This window comes from Talpa europaea (genome assembly GCF_964194135.1).
Source record: "Talpa europaea genome assembly, chromosome: X".
NCBI lineage: Eukaryota > Metazoa > Chordata > Mammalia > Eulipotyphla > Talpidae > Talpa > Talpa europaea.
Genome location: NC_140081.1, coordinates 65787654 through 65813829, shown reverse-complemented (window position 1 = coordinate 65813829; position 26176 = coordinate 65787654). Strand labels below are relative to the sequence as shown.

Below are 26176 nucleotides of genomic sequence, written 5' to 3'. Positions count from 1 at the left end.
ACGTCATATTAAAAAGAAGACAGAGACTAGGAGGCTGCTTCTCTAAGCCAAGGACTGACAGAGAAATTGCCACAAAAGCACCAGAATCTTAGGGGAGAGGCATGGAACAGATTTTTCTCCAGAGCCCTCAGAAGGAACCCACTCTGCTGATATCTTGACCTTGGACTTTTAGCTTCCAGAACTGTGAAACAATAAATTTTTGTTGTTTAAGCCACTCAGTTGTGTTACTTTGTTATGACAGCCTTAGAAAATGAAACCAGCTTCTAGTACAATTGTTCATATTATAGGATAGAGACAAATCAAAAGAAAATGAATACGCTGCTATGCATATACTTAATAGAAAAGACTTACAGTTTGTCATGTGGGCCTTGCAGAATTCTTTTTTTGGCACTAGGGCTCAAACTTGTACATGTAGCTGAAAAACACTGAGAGCTCAAAGGATTATCATCTTGATGCCGTTTACCATCTCTTCCCTGACTCTGACAAGCTGCTTGGGATGTTGAGGGTCGATTAGCATTCTAAAGCCAAAAATTTAGAGAAAACATTTAAAACCAAGTCATAAACTCATTTCTCTCTTAAAAGACTCTAAAATTTTACTGTTTTTCATTATCATAAGAGTTGTGACATAACTTTGCAATCTTAACAGTGCTTTTATAAAGAGTTATCCTAGTCCATCTAATATTAAAATAATTTTAAAAGGTGGTAAGCATAAGTCCTGTTCATATTAGTATAGTGGAAAAGTTTTATTAGATGTTTATTTCCAGATGGATAGTAATCCCAGAAGTAGTTCTTAAAAAGATAAACTCTTGGAAAAAATGAACTTATTTCTCTTGACCGTGTCTAGATTCCAGATGTGGCCTTTACTGCTAGAGCATTTATCTTACAAGAATCATTGGTATCTCTTACAGAATCTAGGTAAGGATGCTAGGTCACATAGAGAGGTCAGAACTTCCTGCAGAAGCATTCTTATAATTCTGGCCTGGACAAAAGGTAGGAAAAGAATAAAATTGTATATACCACCTGAGAATTTAAGTAAGATAATCAGTACAGGTTCAAGTTATGCAGGAAGAAAAAACAAGATACCAAGTCTTGGGGACCTGGGGAAACATGCTGTGACCTTCAGGCCAGCCTACTTCAACAAATGACAGAAAAGGAAACAACCAAAAAACAAACATGAATCTTTTTTTCCTAGGTTTACATCATTAAAAGTCAATACATGTAAGTTTTGAATAAAATGTACAAGGTACCAAATGTAATTATGATCACAGTGCTTTCAGAGATATACTATTAACTCTCTGGCACCATACCCGAAGTGTTTCTGATGTGAAGGCACTTTCAGTTGCACCGCTATGGGGGATATACTTTATAACAGTAATTATCCCCTGAATTGCAATACGCTTTTGTTCCCTATACTGCAAGTCTTCAATCTCCTTCCTCACTTCACTTATAGCTGTCAAGAGCGACTCAACTGCAAAAGAGTAATTCCAAGGAAATTGTAAGTTTTAAAGAACTGAAATGATAAAAATAAGAGTTAGATTTGCAATGTAATTTCACATCATGGAATTATAAAGTTGATACAAAACTTATACTTGTGAGACTTTGTCTTTATATTTGGCATCCCTTATATAATTTTTGTAAAATAGATAAAACATATTTATCAGTTAAATTGTGATACTGTCTTCTAGTCTGAGTCTTAATCTGAGACAGACATTTTGCATATTCAATTTATAGATAATATCTCAAAGTATAAAATGTTGTCTAGCAATTGTATAGAAATATTGCATATTTCAATATTTTCAACCATATACTACATACCTATTACTAACATTATTAAGTATAAGAGAATGCCAATATTTATATGATAGATATGTATTTCAGTCTCCTTTATTCCAAAACCATGCAATTATCCCATAGCTTTTTAAAAAGAATATACTTAGGTTAAACTTTCAACTGTCATATCTTAATTCTATTAAAAAGAAATTAATGTTAGGCCTCCCATGAGTATGTATTCTGCATATTATTTATTCTGGTGTCATTTTTATTTAAAGAGAGTACTCAGTTATGCTACACCCAATGTATGATTCCACAAAGTAGCATAATACAGTTGTCTGTTTCTTGATAACAAATTGTCCAGTATCTTCTTTAGGTATCTTTAGTCTCTCTATGTAGGGTGATAGCAGTTGGAATCTACAAAGGTCAGATTTGATCCTAATGACATTAAATGAAGATACTATCTCCAGTTAGTCAACACCTATGTTCTCTTCTTCCAGTCTAATAAAATGAAAATATTAATCTTTAGGAGGCATGTCATGTATTTTTAGGTCTTTATAAAGACAAAATTACTATCAGCAAATGTTGCCATACTTTAGCTCACTCCCATAATGGGGAAAAGATGACTGATATGGCACATATCACACACCTAGCATGTAAACATATAAAGACCAGCAATTACATTAATACCTTTAACAGAACTACTATACTTCAGAAATGTCTCTGGCACTGGTGGGTAGGGGTAGTATCCACCAATAACAGTATTCTTCACTTCCTCAGAATCAGTCTTTGCTTTAATCCACTGAATAAAGTTTTTTACCTTGATGTCATTGGTATATGGCTGGCCTCTATGACCTCTTTGCAGGAAGGGTAAAGAGCAAAAAACAAACAATACACACAGAAAGAGGAAAAAAAGAAACCACAACTCACTGTAATAAACTGCATGGACTTTTTTGTACAATAACAGTTAAACATTAAAACAGTTTCTCTTATGTCACCAAAATAAGTTCACACTCACTTATTCACTATATAACAGATAATTGTACTTAGTATGCATACAAAAATTATCAAAGACAGTAAATAAATCCTAAGTTGAGAAGGAAATCAGAGATATTAGATTTTAAATGGACTAAACTCTAGCTGTCTATAGTATATTGAAAAACTGTAAGAGAAAGAAAACAACCTGAATTTTTCTATCCAAAGGATCGACGTGTTCTAAAAAAGATTTTTAAATCATGTATTAACCACGAGGTGGTTAATTTTTTCATCATGTATGAAAAAAATTGTGTATGAATATAGCTTAGCATTTAAATTCATGTTCTTAAGACATACTCACAGGTACCAATTATATATGATATTATTAGTGTATCTTTATATCTAATATTATTAGTATTTATAAAATGAGGCACTGACAAAGATGTCTGCTACACCTTTCCTAGGACTCTTCTATTGACAAACTTCTTTATTACCATAATATTCCCTCACTCATTTGGAAATTTTTATCTTTACTGTTTTGATCCTGTTATCAGTGGGAATAGAGAAAAATAATATATTTATAGATAAGTAGTGAGACTCTTCTTGCTATGAAGTAACATGAGATCCAGGGGCCAAAATTTGATGTGCATTTTTGCTTTACTTTGTCTTTAAAAATGATTGTTAACTGATTATTACGGCATAGGGCCTAATAATCTTTAATCTAAGCGATTGATAATTATCTACCTTCTACATTAAGCAGGAATTAGAGTAATCCAACAGACATAAATGCCATTCTCCAGTGAGTCACAAAATCACTAGTTCAGTCATAAATAACATAGGAGTAATAAATTTCATGAGCTAAATACTGTTTGCTAAAACTTTCTTATCCTGATAAAGGAGGTAAAAATAAAGTTGTCATGTGGTTGAATGCTGGACTGCAAAAAATTTAATAAAGAGGAAATACATTATACTCCCAATAACGTATGCTCAAAAAGTTGCTCACCAGTAATAAATACTCGACTCTCATTTGTAGTGGTGAGGTAAAGCAGTTTAGGTACTTGAGTGTTGTTTCTGACAACTTTCAACTGTGTACACACAAAGTAAGTCACTGTAGAAAAAGAAAACACTTATGAAATCACTTCTGTATAATTTCAGAGGTCATTCAAGATCTAACACAAGAATCTCAAAATGAACAAAGGAGTCACCTGGGTCACTGGCAATTGTTAAAATACAAACTCAGATTCATTACTAGTAAGGTGAGGCTTGAGAGTTTCCATTTCTAATAAGCTCCTTGGTGATACTGCTGCTGTAAATTCTTGGACACCACTTGAAACATCAAGGTTCTCACACTTACCTTTTCTTTTAGGTAAAAGATCTACCACTTTTTCTTTGGAAAGTACAATGGCTGCACCTAACTGAAATCACTACTTGCTGTACAGCTCAAGAGTGCAAGAGGCTTTCTAATTGGGCACAAAACTGACTCTTTACACCAGATGGGGCTAAAGTATCCATTTGAATTTGCTTATGCAAGTGTTTTATATCTCGTGTTTATCTTAAACTTTTAGTGTTAATGATAGTGGTAAGCTAATACCACCATTCTTTTCTGTTTATCTTGTTAACCAACTTGATAGACTAAAAAGCATCCTTGAAAATGAGATTATAATGTCTTCAGATTTCAATTACTTTCAGAAGCTATCGATAGCTTTTAACACACTATCAGTTATTTGGGTAAAGTTTCATTAATTCAGTATTGTTTACTTTAGCTCATCATATGCTAAAGCAGTTATGGTCTTACAAACTAGCACATTAAGAAGTAAATGTGCAACATGGCGGCGAGGAGACGCTGCGAGTAAGATCTCCCATTAAAAAAAGTTAATAGGGAGGAAAAGCGGCAGGTCCCAGTGAGAACTGGGACACGGAAGATAAACGGACGACTCCAGCAAACTGCCCGAAGAAGAAAGTTGCCATAAAAGAGGACCAGAAGGGAGGAAAGCGCAGAACCCTGCTCCCCTCCCCCGCCCACAAAGTCGGCACTCTCCGAACAGCAGAGAGGAGGGAAACAGCAAACCAAAACCGCCAACAAGAACAAAGGACGCAGCAAGCGGGACTGTGAGTGGAGAGGAACTATTTCAGCCACCACACCCAGTGAACGGGAGCTGTGGAGAATCCTGCAGGATCCACCGCGGAGGTGAGCTCCAGGCGCCATTAAAGAGAGACCCCGCCCCCCAGGAGGAGGCCAGCACCAGCACACAGCCCCTGGCCGCCCGGTAAGCTTGCACAGAAAAGCGGCGCGCTGGAAAAGCAGATGCGGATCGGGATCGGGATTGCACGGAAAAGCGGTGCGGATCGGGATCGGAATAGGGATCGCGCTGAAAAGCAGTGCGGTTGAAAAGCAAACGCGGATCCGGATCGGATCGCAGCTGCCCAGGTCCCTGCGCCTGCGACCTAGGCTTGCGGGGAGACGCGCGGAGGCCCTCCCTGAGTGAGCAGGAACCAGGCGCCCAGGCACGGGAGTGGGATTCAAAAGGCGCCATTCCCGCACCACTGATCTGGGCTACAGCCCACGTCCTGGAACTGAGGGCTTTGGAACTGAGACCCGGGGCACGAAATTAGGGGCGTGGGTTCCCCACGACGGTGGGGCACAAGGCAGACACAGCACCCCAAAGCCATTGAGGTGTACCCTACCATCCCCGCTCTGTTCCCTGTCCCACGGGGTGGAAAATCAGCTCCCCAAGGGCTCTAGGAGAGATCTCTGGCGCCACCTAGCGACTTGAAGCCAGCAGAGGCTACTGAAGGAGCCAGTGGCCAGCTGGGGAGTTAGCCCACGCCGGGCCCCTTCTGACCAGTAGTCTGAGCCCACAGGGAGAGCGAGCACCCACAGCCGGGGCAGACCAGGAGCGCAGAAGAGTGTGCCTGAGACCGGACACGCAGGGAGTGTGTCCCACATCACCATTTTAGAACAGGGACATTTCTTCAGTAAAGACTACCTGCAGAAGGCTTCCTCAGGAGCCAGAGGTGAGCGGGGGAAGTTCGCCCACGCCAGACCCCCTCTGGCCTGCAGTCCAAGCCCAGAGGGGGAGCAGGAACCCACCGCCAGGGCAGACCAGGCGCACAGGGGAGTGTGTCCCCACATCAGCATTTTAGAACAGGGACCTTTCTCCAGTAAAGACTGCTTGAAACTGACAGATGACTCCTGGAGGAACCAGAGGGGAGCAGAGAAGCCCACCCAAGATGCCGGCCAGTCCCAACAACACAGTGTCCCAACGCATACGGCAAATTAGAAAACAGACAGTAGGGAGGAGAAGAACCACACGCAACCGAGCAACTCTCCAGAGAAAAAGCACACCACAAAAAGAAAACCAGCCCCCAGATTGCAACGACAGTAACTTGGAAGAACTTCTGAGCCTTCCAGAAAGAGAATTTAAAATTGCCGTGATTAAAAAACTGACAGAAGTCATAAAGGAAAACAATGATAAGGGAAAAATAACCAACGATCAGAAGAATGAAATTGAGTCCCTAAAGAGGGAAGTAAAAGAAATGCAGGAGATCAAAGAATTAATGGAAGAACTAAAGAATTCTGGGAAAAGCAATGAAAGCAGAATTGATGAAATGGAAGAATGAATAAGTACTCTTGAAGACACAGAAATAAAAAGGACCAAAACAGAAAAGGAAAGAGAAGTACGAAGGAAAAAGAATGAAGAAAGACTTCGGGAACTATCTGACTCCATGAGGAAAGGAAATATAAGAGTTATAGGAATACCAGAAGGAGAGGAGAGAGAAGTAGGAACAGAGAAAATATTCAAAGAGATAATTGAAGAGAACTTCCCAAATGTGAAGAAGGAGCTGAAAATTGATATACAAGAAGCAAGAAGAACACCAAACATCCATGACGAAAGGAAAAATACAGCAAGACACATAATAGTAAAGCTCCCAAGAATCCAGGACAAGGAAAAAATAATGAAGCTGGCAAGAGGGAAGAAACAGATAACTTTCAAAGGAAAGCCAATCAGGCTGACATAAGACTTCTCCGAAGAAACACTACGGGCAAGGAGAGAGTGGAGGGACATAGTCAACAGACTCCAAGAAAACAGATGCCAACCAAGATTACTCTATCCCGCAAAGCTCTCCTTCCTCTTTGAAGAAAGAATATGGACCTTCCCAGACAAACAGAAACTCCAGAATTTCATTACAACTAAACCCCCACTCCAAAAAATACTACAAGGAGTCCTAAAGCCAGAACCTCAGAGGGACGAATAACAATGAAAGAAGGCCAAAAAAAAAAAAGTTATTAAAAGAATAAATAAATAAAATCAAAGGAAAGACAAACACAATGGCAAATACAGATGTTAACATATCAATATTAACTCTAAATGTAAATGGACTAAACTCTTCAATAAAAAGACACAGAGTTGCAGCCTGGATTAAGAAACAAAACCCAACCTTTTGCTGTCTCCAGGAAACACATTTAGCTACAAAAGATAAAAATAGGCTCAAAGTTAAAGGATGGAAAACAATCCTACAAGCAAATGGACCAAAAAAGAAAGCAGTAACAGCTCTACTCATATCAGATAAAACAGATTTCAAACTCAAAAAGATAAAAAGAGACCCCAATGGTCACTACATTATGATCAAGGGGACAATACTTCAAGAAGAAATAACACTCATTAACATATACTCACCAAACGAAGGAGCACCAAAATATATCAGACAACTGTTGTCCTCTCTGAAAACAGACATCAGAGAAAACACATACGTAGTGGGAGACTTCAACACACCACTATCAACAATGGATAGATCAACAAGACAAAAAATAAGTAAAGAAACCAAAGCTCTAAATAAGGACCTAGAGCAATTGGGCTTAACAGACATCTATAGAACACAAAACCCCAAAAAAACGGAGTACACATTTTTCTCAAGCGCACACGGATCATTCTCCAGGATCGATCACATACTGAGGCACAAGACAAACATCAACAGATACACCAAGATTGAAATCATATCAACCATCTTTTCTGACCATGAAGGCATCAAACTAGAAATAAACCATAAAAAGAAGGCAAGGAACTTTCCTACCTCATGGAGATTAAAAAGCACACTACTGGAAGACCACTGGACTAATGAGGAGATCAAAGAAGAAATTAAAAAATTTTTTGAATTGAACGACAAGGAGGACACCAATATCCTAAATGTATGGGATGCAGCAAAAGCAGTAATAAGAGGAAAATATATAGCAATAGAAGCTCACATCAAGAAACAAGAAAGAACTCAAAGAAACAACCTAATCTCGAAGCTCAAAGATCTAGAAAAAGAACAACAAAAAAACCCCAAAACCAGTAGAAGAAAAGAAATAATAAAAACCAAAGCAGAAATAAATGAAATTGAAACTAAAAAAACAATCCAAAAGATCAATGAAACCAAGAGCTGGTTCTTTGAAAAAATAAATAAAATAGACAAACTCCTAGCCAGGCTCACAAAGGAAAAAAGGGAGAAAGCACAAATAAACAGGATCATCAATGAAAGAGGAGAAATCACAACGGACACAGCAGAAATCAAAAGAATAATCAGTAACTACTATGAACATTTATATGGAAACAAGTTTAACAATCTAGAGGAGATGGACAAATTCCTACAACTCTACAATCACCCAAAGCTAGATAAAGAAGAAATAGAACACCTAAACAGACCAATTACATGCAGCAAAATTGAAATGGTAATCAAAAACCTCCCCAAAAACAAAAGCCCAGGACCTGATGGATTTACAAATGAATTCTACCAAACATTCAGAGACGAATTAGTGCCTATCCTTCACAAACTCTTCCAAAAAATTGAGAAGGAAGGGACAATACCAAACACGTTCTATGAAGCCAACATTACACTAATACAAAAACCGAACAAGGACAACACAAAAAAGGAAAACTACAGGCCAATCTCCCTAATGAACACTGATGCAAAAATCCTCAATAAAATTTTAGCTATCAGAATCCAACAATGTATCCATAAGATAATTCACCACTACCAAGTAGGATTCATTCCAGGGACACAAGGATGGTTTAACATCCGAAAATCAATCAACGTTATCCAACATATCAACAAAAAGAAATATAAAAACCATATGATAATATCAATAGATGCTGAGAAAGCTTTCGACAAAGTGCAACACCCATTCATGATAAAAGCCCTTGAAATTCTTGGGATACAAGGAACATACCTCAGCATCATAAAGGCCATCTATGACAAGCCAACAGCCAGTATCATTCTCAATGGTGAAAAGCTGAAAGCAATTCCATTAAGATCTGGAACAAGACAAGGATGTCCACTCTCACCACTGCTTTTCAATATAATACTGGAAGTCCTAGCCAGGGCAATAAGACAAGAGAAAGACATCCAAGGAATCCAAATAGGAAAAGAAGAAGTCAAACTATCACTATTTGCAGACGATATGATATTATACATAGAGAACCCCAAAAACTCCACAGAAAAACTAATTCAACTCATCAATCAGTTCAGTAAAGTGGCAGGATACAAAATCATCACACAAAAGTCAGTAGCCTTCCTATACACAAACAATAAATCTGAAGAAGAAGAAATCAAAAAAACCATCCCTTTTGTTATTGAAACAAAAAAAATCAAATATTTGGGAATAAATCTAACAAAAGAGGTAAAGGACCTATACAAAGAAAACTATAAAACACTGTTAAAAGAAATAGAAGAAGACACAAAGAAATGGAAAGACATCCCCTGCTCATGGATTGGAAGAATAAACATTATTAAATTGGCCATCCTTCCAAAAGCAATATACAGATTCAATGCTATTCCAATCAAAATTTCAATGTCATTCTTCAAAGAAATAGAACAATTATTGATGAAATTCATATGGAATCACCAAAAACCCCGAATAGCCAAAGCTCTCCTGAAAAAAAAAGAAGGGAATGGAGGCATCACACTCCCAGACTTCAAACAATACTACAAAGCCATAATCATCAAAACTGCATGGTATTGGAACAAGAACAGACATACAGACCAATGGAATCAAATAGAAAATCCAGAAATAAACCCACAGATTTATGGTCAACTAATCTTTGACAAAGGAGCAAAGACTATGCATTGGAGCAAAGAAAGTTTGTTCAATAAATGGTGCTGGGAAAAATGGGTCACTACATGCAAAAGAATGAAGCTTGACCACTACCTCACACCATACACAAAAATCAACTCAAAATGGATTAAAGAACTAGACATAAGACCTGAAACCATAAAATATATAGAAGGAAATATAGGCGAAACACTACGTGATTTGCACATCAAAGACATCTTTACAGACACATCACCCAAAGCAGTGATAGTGAAGGCAAAGATAAACAGCTGGGACTACATCAAATTAAAGAGCTTCTGCACAGCAAAAGAGACAATAACAAAAACAAAGAGAAACCCCACCAACTGGGAGAACATTTTTGCACCCAACACTAATGATAAAGGACTGATCACAAAAATCTGCAAAGAGCTGATGAGACTCAACAACAACAAAGAAAATAATCCAGTCAAAAAATGGGCAGAAGAGCTAAAAAGAAACTTCTCTGAAGAGGAAATGCAAATGGCCAACAGGCATATGAAAAAATGTTCAACATCACTTGTCATCAGGGAAATGCAAATCAAAACTACCATGAGATACCATCTTACACCAGTGAGAATGGCACATATTAAAAAAACTAGCAACAACAAATGTTGGCGAGGGTGTGGAGAAAAAGGAACTCTTCTGCACTGTTGGTGGGAGTGCAAACTGGTCCAACCACTGTGGAAAGCTGTGTGGAGATTTCTGGACCTACTAAATATAGAGCTTCCATATGATCCAGCAATTCCACTCCTAGGTATTTACACAAAGGACACAGAAACATCAATTCCAAAGAACACCTGCACCCCTATGTTTATAGCAGCACTGTTTACAATAGCTAAGCTTTGGAAACAACCCAAATGCCCAAAAATAGATGACTGGATCAAGAAGATGTGGTACATATATACCATGGAATATTACTCAGCATTCAAAAAAGATAAACACATGCAATTTGCAGCAACATGGATGGCGCTGGAAGGGATCATGCTCAGCGAAATAAGCCAAAAAGAAAAAGAAAAATACCGGATGGTCTCACTCATAGCAGGAATCTAGAAAACTTAAATAAGGGACCAGGAAAATGAATAACTATAAGAAAGTGAAAATCAAAATCAACAAAAAACTATGAACCAGAGACACTTTTAGGGGGGCGGGGGCGGGAGGGGAGGGATTGGGGTCAGAATGGAGGGGGCTGCAATTGTATGGGGAATATAACAATAAAATTTATTATCTAAAAAAAAAAAGAAGTAAATGTAATTACTTGAAATCTCACAATAACTGTTAAGTTCTCATTTGAGAATAAATAACTCCCAAGAGTAAGATAATAACTATAAATTCATATCCAATCTCATATTTACTAGTTCTTTATTTTGTAGTAATGAAAATACAAGAAATTCTTTAAATGAGTAGGAATAATTTTCTTACTTTATATTGCTTTTCCTTTATTTAAAAAAAACTATATAAATATGTGAGTGTTCATAGAGATGTTGACATTGGAATATTAAAGAAACCTCCAGTTGTAATTTCATGGTTGCTAAAAATCAGATATTCAGAACCTTACACTTTCTACTTGGAACTTACATAAACCCTCTAAGCCTTTGTTTCCTCACCTGTAAATTTGTAAAAACATCAACTTTCTAAAAAGGTAATTGGGAACACAAGACAAGACAACATCTATGAGTATCTGGTACACAGTGAATACAATAATAGCCTTAGTTCTTCACTTTCCTTAATCGAAAGTGAAAAAGATGCCCTACTAGCGATGCAGTCTGATATTCCTGAGACCCTGAGTCATGTTTCCCTCCCTAGGCCTGAGGTTCCCCTAACTCACCGTTCATTTAATGATTTTTTTACTTTACTCTTAGGTAAAAAATGAAAACAAATTGTGATTATTGTCAACTATTGTATTACCAAGGTCGATTCAAACCTCTCTCAGGAAGATACATTTCACATTATCACAAGAAATGGAACATGCAAGCTTGGCAAAGTTTCTGTGAGGAATCTTTATCCAAAACTTGTGTCAGCTTATTGTTTCAAGTGGCTACAAAGAGAGAGGGACCTGGCCACCTAAAATGAGGTAACTGAATTGTCACCAGAGATCATCACTATCAATCATTGATTCCCTAAGAGAAGTTCAATAAGAGGTCATAACCTGATTCATCTTAGAAGCCTCAGTTATGGCTAATATTCTCTCCGCCCTCTCCCCAATACTAGGGTGAAGTTCAGTTCTTTTCAGATATATTTAACAAATGTAATCTCATAAGCAGAAGGTGGACTCTAATGAAGTAATATCTGGATGTTGTATAATACTGGCTTGCAACAGAGGATAAAACTGTAGCAAAACAATCCTGTATAAGGTCTCTAGGTCTCCAGGTGGCCTACAATTTCTACCTTATTGCTGATTTAAAAAACTACATGTAGTTAAGATTGGGAGTTTCCCCAATGTTGGCAAGCACTTAACAATGGATATTTCATGGATATAATAATTTGGAAAACAATAAATTAGCATACCATATCTAAAACAGCTTTATGCTCCGAATACAAATAAGGAAAAAATCACTGAAGACTAACTTGTTATATAATAGGGCATCCCTACAATGTTTTCAAATAAATAAAATTAGTGGGAAAATAACCTACATATCTAAATGAATTTGGCAGAGCAGAGGGTCAACACTGAAGTAAGTAAAATATTGACCAGCTATTACACCACCACCTATAATTAATTTAACACTCAAATGGAAAGATACTTAGCATTTTCATTATTTAATCACACAGTACCAATCCTCTACCAATTAATTCTACATTAGTAAAGTCTTTTTTGTATTTCATGGGGTCCACTTAGCCAATTTGCAAATGGATACAAAGTGAATTAACTGCCTATGTTTTAGTTTCAGTAAATCTTAAGCTTTAATGCTTGAAATGCTAACAAGGATTGATAAGAGCACCCTTTAAAAAAAAAAACAACTAACTTCAATCCACGAATAGAAAACTAGTATGTGGTAATAATTACAATACTAAGTATAATGTTAACATAGAAAAGATTTAAATATGCTATCAAATAGACTGCTTGATTTACCAACTCAATATCATGGCACTATCACTTTACAATTTGTTTAAATTAATATTCACACTTTCAAGAATAAAAAGAGAAAGATATTAGAACTGAGTACTTGGGTAGATATTTTCAAAGATTTCTGGCTGAGATGTAGAAAACAGTTCCACTATAAATGGCTGTTCAGAAGTTCCATCAGCAATGTGAATCCAGCGATATGACCAAAAGTCTTCACGGCTTTCTATATGAAAATTAACGAAGATAATTGAGTATACACATATAAATTCAGAGCTATTCATTGAAATACTTTTTATGACTTTCAACTTTAAGAGCTTACCTTTCTTTTTTAACCGCTGAACCCTTCCTACAAAAACTAAAATGCCAATAACATCACAAATATGATTTTCTGGCAAATCGTCTAGTTCTGATCTAGAAAAAGCAAAATTGTTAAGTAGATATTGTATCTTTAAACAGTGAAAAAGCATTCTACAATTATAACTGAAAATGTACATCTATATAATTGACACAGCACAATTTGGGGTAGGCTTTGAGGAATTTATAATGCATTGTTTCAGTGATTAACATAAAAAATAATATTTAATACATTTTACAAGAAGTTATTTTACCTTGTGATAAAGCGATGATTTAATTTTGGCAATCTCCATTCTGGCTTCACCTGCTTCTCTGGAATGATAATTATATTAGTTGGAGGATCTCGAAGGTTCAGGCAGATTTCTGGAAAAAAATATACATATGTATTACTTTAATATGATGTTTAATACATATAAAAGAATATGCATGTACATGAAATACACAGCAAAGTAGACCAAAACATCTTGAGCCAACCATTAAAACTAAGAATTAGACCCTTATCAATAGCTTTCTTCTACCTCCATCATCACATCCACTTATCTCAGAAGGTTAATTGGGGGCCTCCCTGGTGGCACAAGGGGTTGAGCACCGCACTGTGAAGCAGTCCGCAGCCTCTGCAGCATGAGTTCAATCCCCAGCTGGCCAGGGCGCAACCCACATGGCACAGCAGACCTCTCCTGTCTCGCCCGCTGCTCCCCTCAGCAGTGTGTTTCGGTCAGTCTGCCTGTTCTGTCTCCCACTCTGTCTGGTGAATCCTCTCACCCCCCACATCTCTGGCCTATACCCCAGCTCTTGTATGCATAAATAAATAAATCTTTACCAAAAAAAGAAGGTTAATCATAACTTAAATTTTGTATTTTACTATTTCCTTAACTGAAAACAAAAATGTGTTTTGCCCAACAAAACACTGTTTGGCTTTCTTTGTTTTTGAACTTTATATGAATGGAATCATACCCTGTACAGTATTCTAGGACTACTTCTTTTCACTCAACATTATGGTTGTAAAATTCATCTATGTAGTTATATACAGCAGGCTTTGCTCTATTTCTATTGCTGAATAATGTTCCAGAGTGGTTAATATAATTTATTACCCAGTATTGAGTTGGTGGGTATCTAGATTATTTCCAATTTTTGCTGTTACAAACAGGGTCACTACAAATATTCTTATACATCTCCCAGTGTATATTCACAGACTCAGAGGAGTTAAATATTTTGTCCAAGGAAACACAACTTGAATCCAGATGTGTATGAAGTCTGATCACTGATGATAATGACAGCAATGGTGATAATAAACAAAACTTATTGAATACTAACTTTGTGTTATTTTGGCTTTCCTTTGTAGAAAATAATTGGAATGGTAGTTTTTTAAAAATCCTTATGCCTTTTAATGTATTTTGTCTTCTCATACTGGCTAGGACAGTCAGTAAACTATTAAATAGACATAGCAGTATGAGGCATCCATGTTTCCTATTGTAAATAGGCATTATTCTAAATTTCCCCCATTAAGAGTTATTTTGTTGTTTCGCTTTGTAAATATCCTTTATTAGGTTAAGAAAAGTTCCTTTTCTTGCTATATGCTTTTTAAAATTTATGAATAGATATAAAATTTTAACAAAGCTTCCTGTGCCTCCATTAGGATGACCATTATCTTCTTTAGTCTGTTAATGAAGTGATACTGATTTTCACACGTAAAACCAACTTTGCATTGCTAAAGAACAATGCAACTCAGTCATAGTGTGTGATTATGTTTTATATAAAACTGAATTTACTTTCATAATATTCTATTCAGAATATCTGTATATATGCTCACAGCTGAAGCAGGCCTAATAATTTGTGTTATTTTGGCTTTCCTTTGTAGAAAATAATTGGAATGGCAGTTTTTTAAAAATCCTTATGTCTTTTAATGTATTTTGTCTTCTCACACTGGCTAGGACAGTCAGTAAACTATTAAATAGACATAGCAGTATGAGGCATCCGTGTTTCCTATTGTAGATAGGCATTATTCTAAATTTCCCCCATTAACAGTTATTTTGTTGTTTCGCTTTGTAAATGTCCTTTATTAGGTTAAGAAAGGTTCCTTCTCTTGCTATATTCTTTTTTAAAATTTATGAAGAGATATAAAATTTTAACAAAGCTTCTTCTTTAACAAAGCTTCTTCTCCATTAGGATGACCATTATCTTCTTTAGTCTGTTAATGAAGTGAGTGATACTGATTTTCATATATAAAACCAACACTGCATTGCTAAAGAACAATGCAACTCAGTCATAGAGTGTGATCATGTTTTACATAAAACTGAATTTACTTTTGTAATATTCTATTCAGAATATCTGTATATATGCTCATGGCTGCAGCAGGCCTAAAATTTTCCTCTGTCATACTATTTTTGTTTGGTTTTGATTATCAAGATTATTTTGGTAACATTCAGTGGGTATGTATGTCCTCTTAGTCTACTCTCTGGAATAGTTCTGGAATGATATAATCCATACATGTATGGTAGCATTTGCTTGTAAAATGATTTGTGCCTGGTATTTTCTTTGTGGAAAGATTTTATACATCTGATTCAACTTCTTTAATAGTTATCTGGGCTTTCTATTTATACCAGTAAGTAATATTTTTCTAAGAACTTGCTATGTAATAAACACAGATTAAAACATGGTGAACACCTGATTTCTCATGCTGCCTGTTACTAGCTGTGTGAATAGAAAATTCACATTTACATGTTTAAATATTTCCATATATGAATGAGGAAAGTTTGTATTACATATTATCTTACACTTAGAAAATATTTTGCATTTTACAAAGCACTTTCATATTCACAGTTACTCAATTACATTCAAGATGCCTTCTAGTTCTAAAGTCCTAGGAGTTTGGATGAAATAAATAGTCCCTTCCATCTAAAACATGAAGTACTTAATGCTATCATCACTATATGTGTTATAAAATACAGTCTGAAAATTTCAAGATTTTAAAATAAAACTTTGTAGAAGGTAGGATAGAATGATATACAAAATGGCAACAAAGCCACACATTACCAGAAAATAATGTGTTCTTCATTATACAATAGAACTTTCATCTTTATGGGCCTCCAATTATTAATTAAAAAAATTACATATTGGTTTCTCTAACTCAGAACTACACGTGCAAATATGAAACAGGAAACCTCAATAATTTGTTTTTCAACATCAAACCTAGAAGGCAACAACGATATCATAATGGTATCACAAATCCCTATTTCTGTACTGACCAACCTGGCGTCCACCACTTTTTCTCATTTATCCTGCTCATAAAGTTTAAGCAAGCCTGTTATTATTCCATACTCCTACTTACACTTTCTCCTATCCAACCCATTTTCCTATTCTCCTGATCATTCATTCTTTCCTAAGCTACATTTCTGTTCATTTCCTCTACCATTTTGTTCATCACATTTTCATATTATTTACTGTTATTGGTTTTTCATTTACTATAATTTGTTCACCTTAAATATATTTTTTTAAGATTTATTTAATTATGCATACAAGAACTGGGGTACAGGCCAGAGGTGTGGGGGGGGGGTGAGAGGATTCACCAGAGACAGAATGGGGAACAGAACAGGCAGACTGATTGAAATACACTGCTGAGGGGAGCAGTGGGCAAGTCAGGAGAGGTCTGCTGCACCATGTGTGCTGCTCCCTGGCTGGGGATTAAACTCGTGAAGCAGTGGCTGCAGACAGCTTCATAGGCTGCGTCTTAACCCCCTGCACCACCAGGGAGGCCCTCACCTTAAATATTTGTCACCTTAATAGACATTTCAAGGGTAGAACTCTGAATCACTCATTGTTGTATCTCTATGCCTAGCAATGCTAACAGAACTGCCCCATTTTATTCCCTTCAAAACACCATTAGTCAGTTTGAGATAGGTAATTTTATTTTACTGAGGTAACATTGGTTTACAACATTGTTTATGTTTTAGAAGTACAGGCTCTTCCCCTTCAGGCGCTGGTCCCACCCCATAGCCGCCGACAGAGCACCCACAGTCCTCTGCCGCTGCGGTCCACTGTGCTCCCTCCACACTTTGTTCTCACTTTTCCTCCCTCCCCATCCCCTCGGGTAGGCTCAGTTTTACCATCACATTTGGTAATTTTTAAAGATCATAAATCAGTAGTTCTAAGTCCTGGCTGTACATTAGTCTCACCTAAGAAGTTTTAAAAACACAGGGGCCTCTATGGTGGCACAAGGGGTTAAGAGGCAACCTATGAAGCTGTCCGCAGCCTCTGCAGCACGAATTAGATCCCCAGCCAGGGAGCTACCCACATGGCGCAGCAGACCTCTCCTGACTTGCTCGCTGCTCCCCTCAGCAGTGTATTTCAGTCATTCTGCCTGTTCTGTTCCCCACTCTGTCTCTGGTGAATCCTCTTACCCTCCACACCTCTGGCCTGTACCCCAGCTCTTGCATGCATAAATAAATAAATCTTTAAAAAAAAGAAGTTTTAAAAACACAATGATAACTTGGTGCCCTATTCAGAGTAATTAATTAAATCAGAATCTCTATTTCTCTATAGGTGAGGCACCAGTGGTTCTTTAATTCTCTCTATGTGATACTAATATACACCTAAGATTTTTATCTACTTATACATGTAGGTTTGGCAAACTACAGCCTGCACATGACGGCCAAGACTGTATTATAACACCGACATGCCAATTTACATATTATCTCTGGCTGCTTCCATTCTATAAAAGCAGAGCTGAGTAGTTGCAACATAGAGCACATTGACTATATAGTCCATAATATTTACTTTTGGGCATTTCACAAAAATAGCTTGCTGGCCCCTAATAAGGAGGGGAAAAGTCCTATTGCTCATTAAAAAGGCCTGGGATGCCATACAGAGATAAGAAGGGATGCTAAGACTGATAAGAAGTAAAACTGTTTTAAAAGACCACAAAAGCACATTTTTCAATATATTCTCATCAAGGCTCTAATTTTTAAAAATAATTTCTGTATTTGCAATTATTTACTTCAAAGTGTAGATAGTCTATCTTAAGAGTTTCCATTATGAAAATCTGCCCCTATAGCTGTGTCAGAGTGAGCATAGTGCTTGATTAAATACCAGTATTAAATTTTAATGGCACCAAGTGGCTGGCATCAAAGCAGCAGCAGAGGCACTCTGTGGCCCCAGTAAGGCCACTTCCCAGTCCTGTGTGGGGAGTGAAGATTTGCCTAGCCTCAAAACAGCAAGGCCCCCAAAGCAATAAATAAATAAATAAATAAATAAATAAATGGGAATATGGAAAAACACAACAAATGGCAGCATGAGTCCAAAGGGGCATATCACACCACAAAAACAGAACAAGTCTCAAAAACATGGAAGATCTGTTCTTCCTATCAGAAACAGAATTCAAAATGGCTATGATAAAGAAATTCAAAGAAATGGAAGAAAATTCATAAAAACAAATGAATGCAGTGAGAAATAAAATCAATGAACAGAAGATAGAAACTGAAGCTCAAAATAAGAAAAATAAAGAGATTCAGGACATAAAAAGAGCAATAGAGGACATGGAGCCACAAATGACTCCAGAAAGCCAAAGCAACCCTGACAAAAAAAAAAAAAAGAGGGGAAATGGAGGTATTACACTTACAGACTTCAAATTATACTATAAAGCAATTATAATTAAAACAGCATTGTACTGTAACAAAAACAGACACACAAACCAATGGAATAGAACTGAGACCCCAGGAATAAACCCACACCCATATGGACGGTAATATATGACACAGGAGCCAGGAATATACATTGGAGCAAGGAAAGCCTCTTCAAAAATGGTGCTGGGAAAACCCAACTGCCACATGCAAAAGAATGAAACTAGATCAATAACTTACACCCACACACAACAATCAACTCAAAATGGAAAAGGGACTTAGATCTATGACCTAAAACCATAAAATATATAGAAGAAAACATATCAGAATGTAAACTTCAATGATGTCTTTGGAGACAGCAAGGAAAACAAAAGAGAACTTAAACAATTGGGACTACATCAAACAAAAAAGCCTCTGCACAGCAAAATAAACCCTACTAAAAGGGACAAAAGAACACCCTACTGAATGGGAGAAAATATTTGCACACCATACCTCTGATAAGGGACTGATATCAAAGATCTACAAAGAGTGCATACAGTTCAACAAAGAAAAAACATAAGCCAATCAAAAAATGGGCAGAAGGGCTAAAAAGGCAATTCTCTCTCTTTTTTTTTAAGATTTATTTATTTATTTATACAAGCACTGGGTACAGTCAGAAGCATGGGAGGGTGAGCGAATTCACCAGAGCCAGAGCGGGGAACAGAACAGGCAGACTGATGAAGTACACTGCTGAGGGGAGCAGCAGGCGCGGCAGGAGAGGTCTGCGAACCATGTGGGACCCTCGCCCCAGGGATCAAACCAGTGCTGCAGAGGCTGCGGGCAGCTTCACAGGTCAGCGCTCAACCACTAAGCCACCAGGGGAGGCCCTAAAAATGCAGTTCTTAAAGGAAGACATGTAGATGGCTAAATGACACATGAAAAAGTGTTCACCATCACTTATTGTTAGGGAAATGCATTTCAAAACCACAAAGAGATACACCTCACTCCTGTGAGAATGGTCCATATCAAAAAGACCAAAATCAATAAGTGCTAGCAAGTTTGTAGAGAAAAAGGAACTCTGTTACAGTGTTGATGGGAATGTAAATTCTTTCAGTCCATATGAAAAGTAGTATGGTTTCTCAAACGATTAAAAATGTCTACCATATGACCTCGGCATCTATCTGAAGAACACAATACACTAATTCAAAGGGAATTTTGCATTCCCATGTTCACTACAGCACTATTTACAATAGCGAAATTATGGGAACAACCTAAGTGCTCCCAAAGTCAGAAGGAGAAGACAAATACCAGATGGTGTCACTTGTATGTGGAATATAGAGAAACTAAAAGGTAAGATAAAGCCAAATTCAAAAACTAGCTCTTGAAAGCAGACTATAGAACTGAGACATTCAAAGGGAGAGGGAGTGGGGAGGAGCAAGCACAAACTGGGGAGGGAGCACAATGGAATATGGTAGTGGACTATTGGTGTTTTGGTGATGGGTGCACTATAGTAATGGTACCAGAAGGTGTAGGGGGAATCCTATACTTCCAAAATATGACCAATAATATAAACCAACGTTACCCCAATAATAAAAAAATACTTTAGTGGCGGTTTATCTAGTGACTAATGTTATCTATTGTCTGACATTCCATGTTTTTCAGGTTTAGAAGTACCCATTAGCACCAGGCCTATTTCTAGAGTTTCCCACAGTCATTTAAATTGCTATTTAAATTATCTTTAGGTCAGAAAATAGTATATGTAGTAGAAAGAACACTATGTGAGGTACCAGGAAAACTAGATTTGAATTCATTTCCACTATGACAATGATTTATTATGTGACATCAACAAAGTCACTTACCTTATGTTATTGATACACAATGCCCCAATTTTAAACTAAAGTAATTTTATCACCTGGTTATGCCTAGCTGTGGGAAATAACTTATATATTGCTGGATATAATAATGTTGTAAATTAGCTTCCACCTTTCAACTTTTACTGCATTTTCTCAATAAGCCCAACATTATCATTTTAATTTTTCACTCTTTTATAATAAAGAATAAAGAGATAATGGATTAATTGTACAAACTAGATAATAACTTGTTCATCCAGTAAGATGTGGTTGATATCTACCAAATGCTTATGATTTTAATAAAGACTCATGTGGTTTTTCTAAATAAACATATATTTTAAAAAACAATGAACAAAAACTACGTTATCTGAATATTCTCTAAATAATCAAGCTTAACCTATTGGCTAGGCAATTTAGAATACATAGAAATGCAGGCCTAATATAATACTATTATAAGACAAAAACAATACTTAAACTTGTTGAGTAATGTAATCTATGATTTTGGAAAGTGGAAATGCAAAAATCATATTCACATCTTAAAGCACTCACTTAATATACTAATTCTAATGCTCCCAACACTTAGGATGATGCTAAGATGTCAAAACTCTGATCGCAATACTGATTAGAAGTACCCTTTCACATTTGCAACACTTAACAATATTGTAATATTGACTGTAGGTTAGATAACAGTATTGTATCAATTTTAAATTTCCTGATTTTAATAACTCTTTATATAGAGAGTTATAAATATAGTTATACATATAGTTTTATATATATATATATATATATATATAAAGAGAGTGAGAGGAGAAGTGATAAAGGTAAATGTCAACAACAGTTGAATATGTGTGAAGGCTATATTGCAGTTCCTATACTATAATTACAACTTTTATGTAAGTTTGAAATTATTTAAAGATAAAATGTTGACAAGTCCTTTAGAATAGTACCTTGTAGTAACAGAGAATAATATTCAAGGCATTAATTTAAGATTAATTTAAGATTATATGACACATTTTTTTTTAAAAAGTACATCTCAAATGGAGGTCATTCATTAATCAATAATCATTATCTCAAATGATTTTTCTTAACAAATGCAACATTTAATAAGTCTATTTATTAAGTGCATGTTTGAAAATTTTATGGCTAAAGGAATCTAAAGGAATCTGTGTCAGATTCTAACAGCTTCAGTATTTTTTAAGAACCTTTGTTTTGCAAGTGTATATAAACAACAGTCATAAAACAACAAAATAATTAATACTTAACCTATTGTAGAAATTAGTTTTATCTGTGGATCCACAGGGAGAGGTTGCAACCTGAATGGATAACTTTTTTTAACGGAATAATCTTGAAGGAGAAGAACTAAGCCAACCCGCAAACTTTTATACCACTCAGGACACAGGGCATTCCACATAATCACTGATACTGTGCCTGAACTGTCAGCAACTTCCAGAAAGGTCTAGAAAAAAAAAATGAAAGCACACACATATTGGTTAATTTTCTCTATAGGGTGTTTACATTTTAAGAATGAAGAAGCAGAATTATAGGGGATAATAATAATTTATAGATAAACTCTTGAACTATAAAGGTTATGAAGAATTTTTAGTGATATGATAAAAACATAAGAGAATGTTAAATGATACCAAAAAGTTTTTTTTAGATTTATTTATTTATACATAGATGAATTGGAGTGTAGGCCAGAGACACAGGGTGGGGGGGGTGGATTTGGTGGGGTGGGAGGGTGGTGGTGGTGGCGGCAAGAGGATTCGCCAGAGACAGAATGGGAGCAAAACAGGTGGATCTACTGAAATACACTGCTAACGGGGGCAGCTGGCGAGACAGGAGAGGTCTGCCATGCCATGTGGGTCAGCTCCCTGTCAGGGCATGGAATTCAGGCCATAGCAGTGACAGTGCTGAGACTTACCCCTAAGCCACCAGGAAGGCCCTAAATGACACAAAAATTTTATGTGCAATATGATTTCTATTTTGTAAGATAACTTGATAGATAACATAGTCAAATGCTATATATGGGAAGCATATATATATATATATATATATATGACACACAGATGTAACATATGTTATATAAATGTGACATTATATGTGCATGCATATGATACGTAAATGTGTGTGTAGATACATGATAAACACACAAAAAGGGAATAAAACATACTATAATGGTAATAGTGACTCTGAGGTTAGGATTTGGGGTGATACTATTTTTTTATACAGCCTTCTACATTTTCAAAATTCTCTAAAAGTATAAATTTTCTAATAAAAGCTTAGTAAAATATGTAAAGGAATTCTTGATAATGTTTAAATACAGTAACATGTTAAGTAATAAAAATGTGACAGACTAATGGGAGGCAAGAAAGTGAAAATATCTAATGTAGGCTACTTCTTCAAGGAGCTTGCCTGGCGAGGAGTAGAGGTGTCCTCAGGCCAAAGAAGAATTTTTCGCTTCTTAAAATGGAAGACTAAAGGTTTGTTTATATGTTGGTATAGAGAACACACATAGAGAAGAAAAGGAGGAAGATTCAGAACAAAGTGTAAAGGAGACCAGTTTGATTAGAGAAGACTAAAGTGAGGCAACACAGAATTTCTTTTTGTATAAGAAATGACAGAAAAATACCTTGAAATACACATTGATGCACATTTTTAAAATTATTGCACTGAACTGACAAAATGTTATCTAAACATAAATTATTCTAATATGAAGTCAGGGCTGTAAGTTATACTCTATAACTGTTAAATTAACATATAATAGTTTATCATAATTTGTACCTGATATGGTTCAATCATCTTTTTATCAGGTTTTCCATAGTATCGCAGTTTTGATTTATGCAAGATTCTAACAAGCAATGCAGGAAAATTCCTTCTGTTATTCCAGGTCATTTCAAGGTGAGAGAGGGAAATTATTTTGGTATCTAAAATATAGAAAAGAGGGAAAAATTTTATTAAATAAGCCATGGCAATTTCAAAGATCTGTTTTAATGGTTACAAAGGTAGCCAGATCATACCCAAAGCAACTCTTTTCAGCAGCTAAGCCAGTTTATATACTCCTTACATATAAAACTTAATATGTATTATCCCTAATGATAATGGCTTAATATATACATATAATTTACTGTCTTAAACCGGTACACACTGTCCCACATAGAATGCCCTCCACCTTGTCATACTGGGTAATTACTTTCTAGAAGACTCTGGATCTAAGCTCACATCCCTTAAGAAATTTTGTGGCGCAGTGGGTTGTGCACAGCACTGTGAATCTGTCCGCAGCCTCTGCAGTGCAGGTTCGATTCCCGGCTGGCCAGGGAGGTGACCCACATGGCACAGCAGACCTCTCGTCTCGCCTGCTGCTCCCCTCAGCAGTGTATTTCGGACTGTCTGCCTGTTCTGCTCCCCACTCTGTCTCTGGTGAATCCTCTCACCCTCTGGCCTATACCCCAGCTCTTTTATAAATGAATTTAAAAATCTTTAAAAAAAAAAAAGAAATTTTGTGGGAAAAAACTCAAAATATTTTCCAACTACTAAGTACTTGGATATTTAATTGATATATTTGTTTGATGACATATTTCTGTATTGCCCTTACTTTAGTTTGACATGTATAAGTTCTATCTTCTCTAAACATGCCAGTTATGGTCCTGTATCAGAGTCTTCACTTCTGGAATGTCTTTCTCTTTGATACCTGAATGATTTCCTACCTCCTCTCCTTCAAGTTTTGCTGAAAGGCCACTTTCTCAGGGATGTTATCCCTAACCACCCTATTGAAAACTGATCCCTTTGCTTATTCCCCATTCCATTTTTTTCCTACATAGTATTTATTATCTTCTCATATACCATATAATTTACTTTGAAATGTTTTAATCTCCACGCCTGCTGGTAAGTACAAAAACTGCTTACAAGCTATTCACCATCTTTAAAAGATAAATTTGTTTTTCTGATTTTATTCTTCCTTGAGTTAAAACAGGTTCTATCTGCAGTTCTCTCCACACTTTGCTCTATCGTTTTGCACAGTTCCAACTTTCAAACTTGAATTTGTATATGTTCCAATATTTATTTGGCTAAAGCATCCTCCACTGCCATTTTTACTTATATAATATAGCACCTACTCAGCATGCTGGCATGAAATCCAAAATTGCAATTTTTTAAAAAAGATTTATTTATTTATTTATACAAGCACTGGGTATAGTCAGAAGTGCAGGAGGGTAAGAGAATTCACCAGCGCCAGAGCGGGGAACAGAACAGGCAGACTGACGAAACACACTGCTGAGGGGAGCAGCGGGAGCCGCAGGAGAGGTCTGTCGCACCATGTGGGACCCTCGCCAGCAGCCAGGGATCGAACTGGTGCTGCAGAGGCTGCGGGCAGCTTCGCAGTCCAGCACTCAACTGCTTCGCCACCAGGGGAGGCCCTGAAATTTTTTTTTAATTCAAGTTTAAATGATACTTTATAATTACATCTGTACCATTAAAAGGCACTATTTTCAGTATTAGTGTATCTTTAGTAAATTTCCTTCCAGATTTTCCCAATACATTACTAGCTCCGGATCACAGGTCCTATAGCTGATCCAATATAATAAACTGATTTCCTTTTTAAAAAAAAAAAAAGATTTATTTTTATTATTTATACAAGAACTGGGGTACAGGCCAGAGGCACGGGAGGGTGAGATGTTCACCAGAGACAGAGCGGGGAGCAGAACAGGCAGACTGACTGAAATACACTGCTGAGGGGAGCAGAGGGCCAGACAGGAGAGGTCTGCCATGCCATGTGGGTATTTCTCCCGCCGCGGGAATCAAACCCGTGCTGCAGAGGCTGCAGACATCTTAACAGCGCTGTGCTCCACCAGCTGTGCCATCAGGGAGGCCCTGATTTCCTTCTTAATGTGGTCAGAAAAATAGGGGGTATGTTCTGAATTATTTGAAATTTACAACATTCTTGATTAATAAAAGCATATGTGCCTCCTTAATCAGTTAGAATAAATTCAAGTACTACATGGTTTTATAAAATCTGAGTTCTAAGAGCCACTGTCTCTGCTATAATTAGGGCCAAAGAGTTTGCTACAACCAGACATCTACACAAGTAATGTTTTTCCATCATTATGACCAGGGAACTTGTTAGAAATGCAAATTATAGGACTCCACCACAGACCTATCAAATCAGAAACTGGTGGTAGGGCCCAGCAACATGAATTTAAAATCACTTCTGAGTGGATGCCCACTCACACTGTTAATCATTGTCTTAAATGTCAATTTTAAAAGTAGAAGCAGTAAATAATACTATCAGACAAAACAGAATTCAAGGCAAAAAGAGATAATTAGAAAAGGTCAAAAGGTAAAACTTAAAAATAGTAAGATATGGGGATGTGGGCACTCATATATGTTGGTGGGAATGTAAATCAGTACAACCTTTCAGAATATGATTTGTTAATATCAACTAAGTTAAAAAAATTAAATACTCTTT

General features: G+C 36.5%; 1 protein-coding gene across 1 annotated transcript in view; it reads right to left on the bottom strand.

Annotated features, from left to right (window-relative positions):
• RADX (RPA1 related single stranded DNA binding protein, X-linked) overlaps positions 1-26176 on the bottom strand; it is a gene marked incomplete at both ends in the record, with an annotated part of 59901 nt that overhangs the window by 31398 nt on the left and 2327 nt on the right. Inside the window, 9 exons of the mRNA XM_084258780.1 lie at positions 352-518; positions 1308-1468; positions 2461-2625; positions 3749-3853; positions 13018-13140; positions 13237-13328; positions 13526-13634; positions 21979-22171; positions 23497-23639. Coding sequence (XP_084114906.1) covers positions 352-518; positions 1308-1468; positions 2461-2625; positions 3749-3853; positions 13018-13140; positions 13237-13328; positions 13526-13634; positions 21979-22171; positions 23497-23639 — 1258 coding nt within the window. The remainder of the gene's footprint in view (positions 1-351; positions 519-1307; positions 1469-2460; positions 2626-3748; positions 3854-13017; positions 13141-13236; positions 13329-13525; positions 13635-21978; positions 22172-23496; positions 23640-26176) is intronic.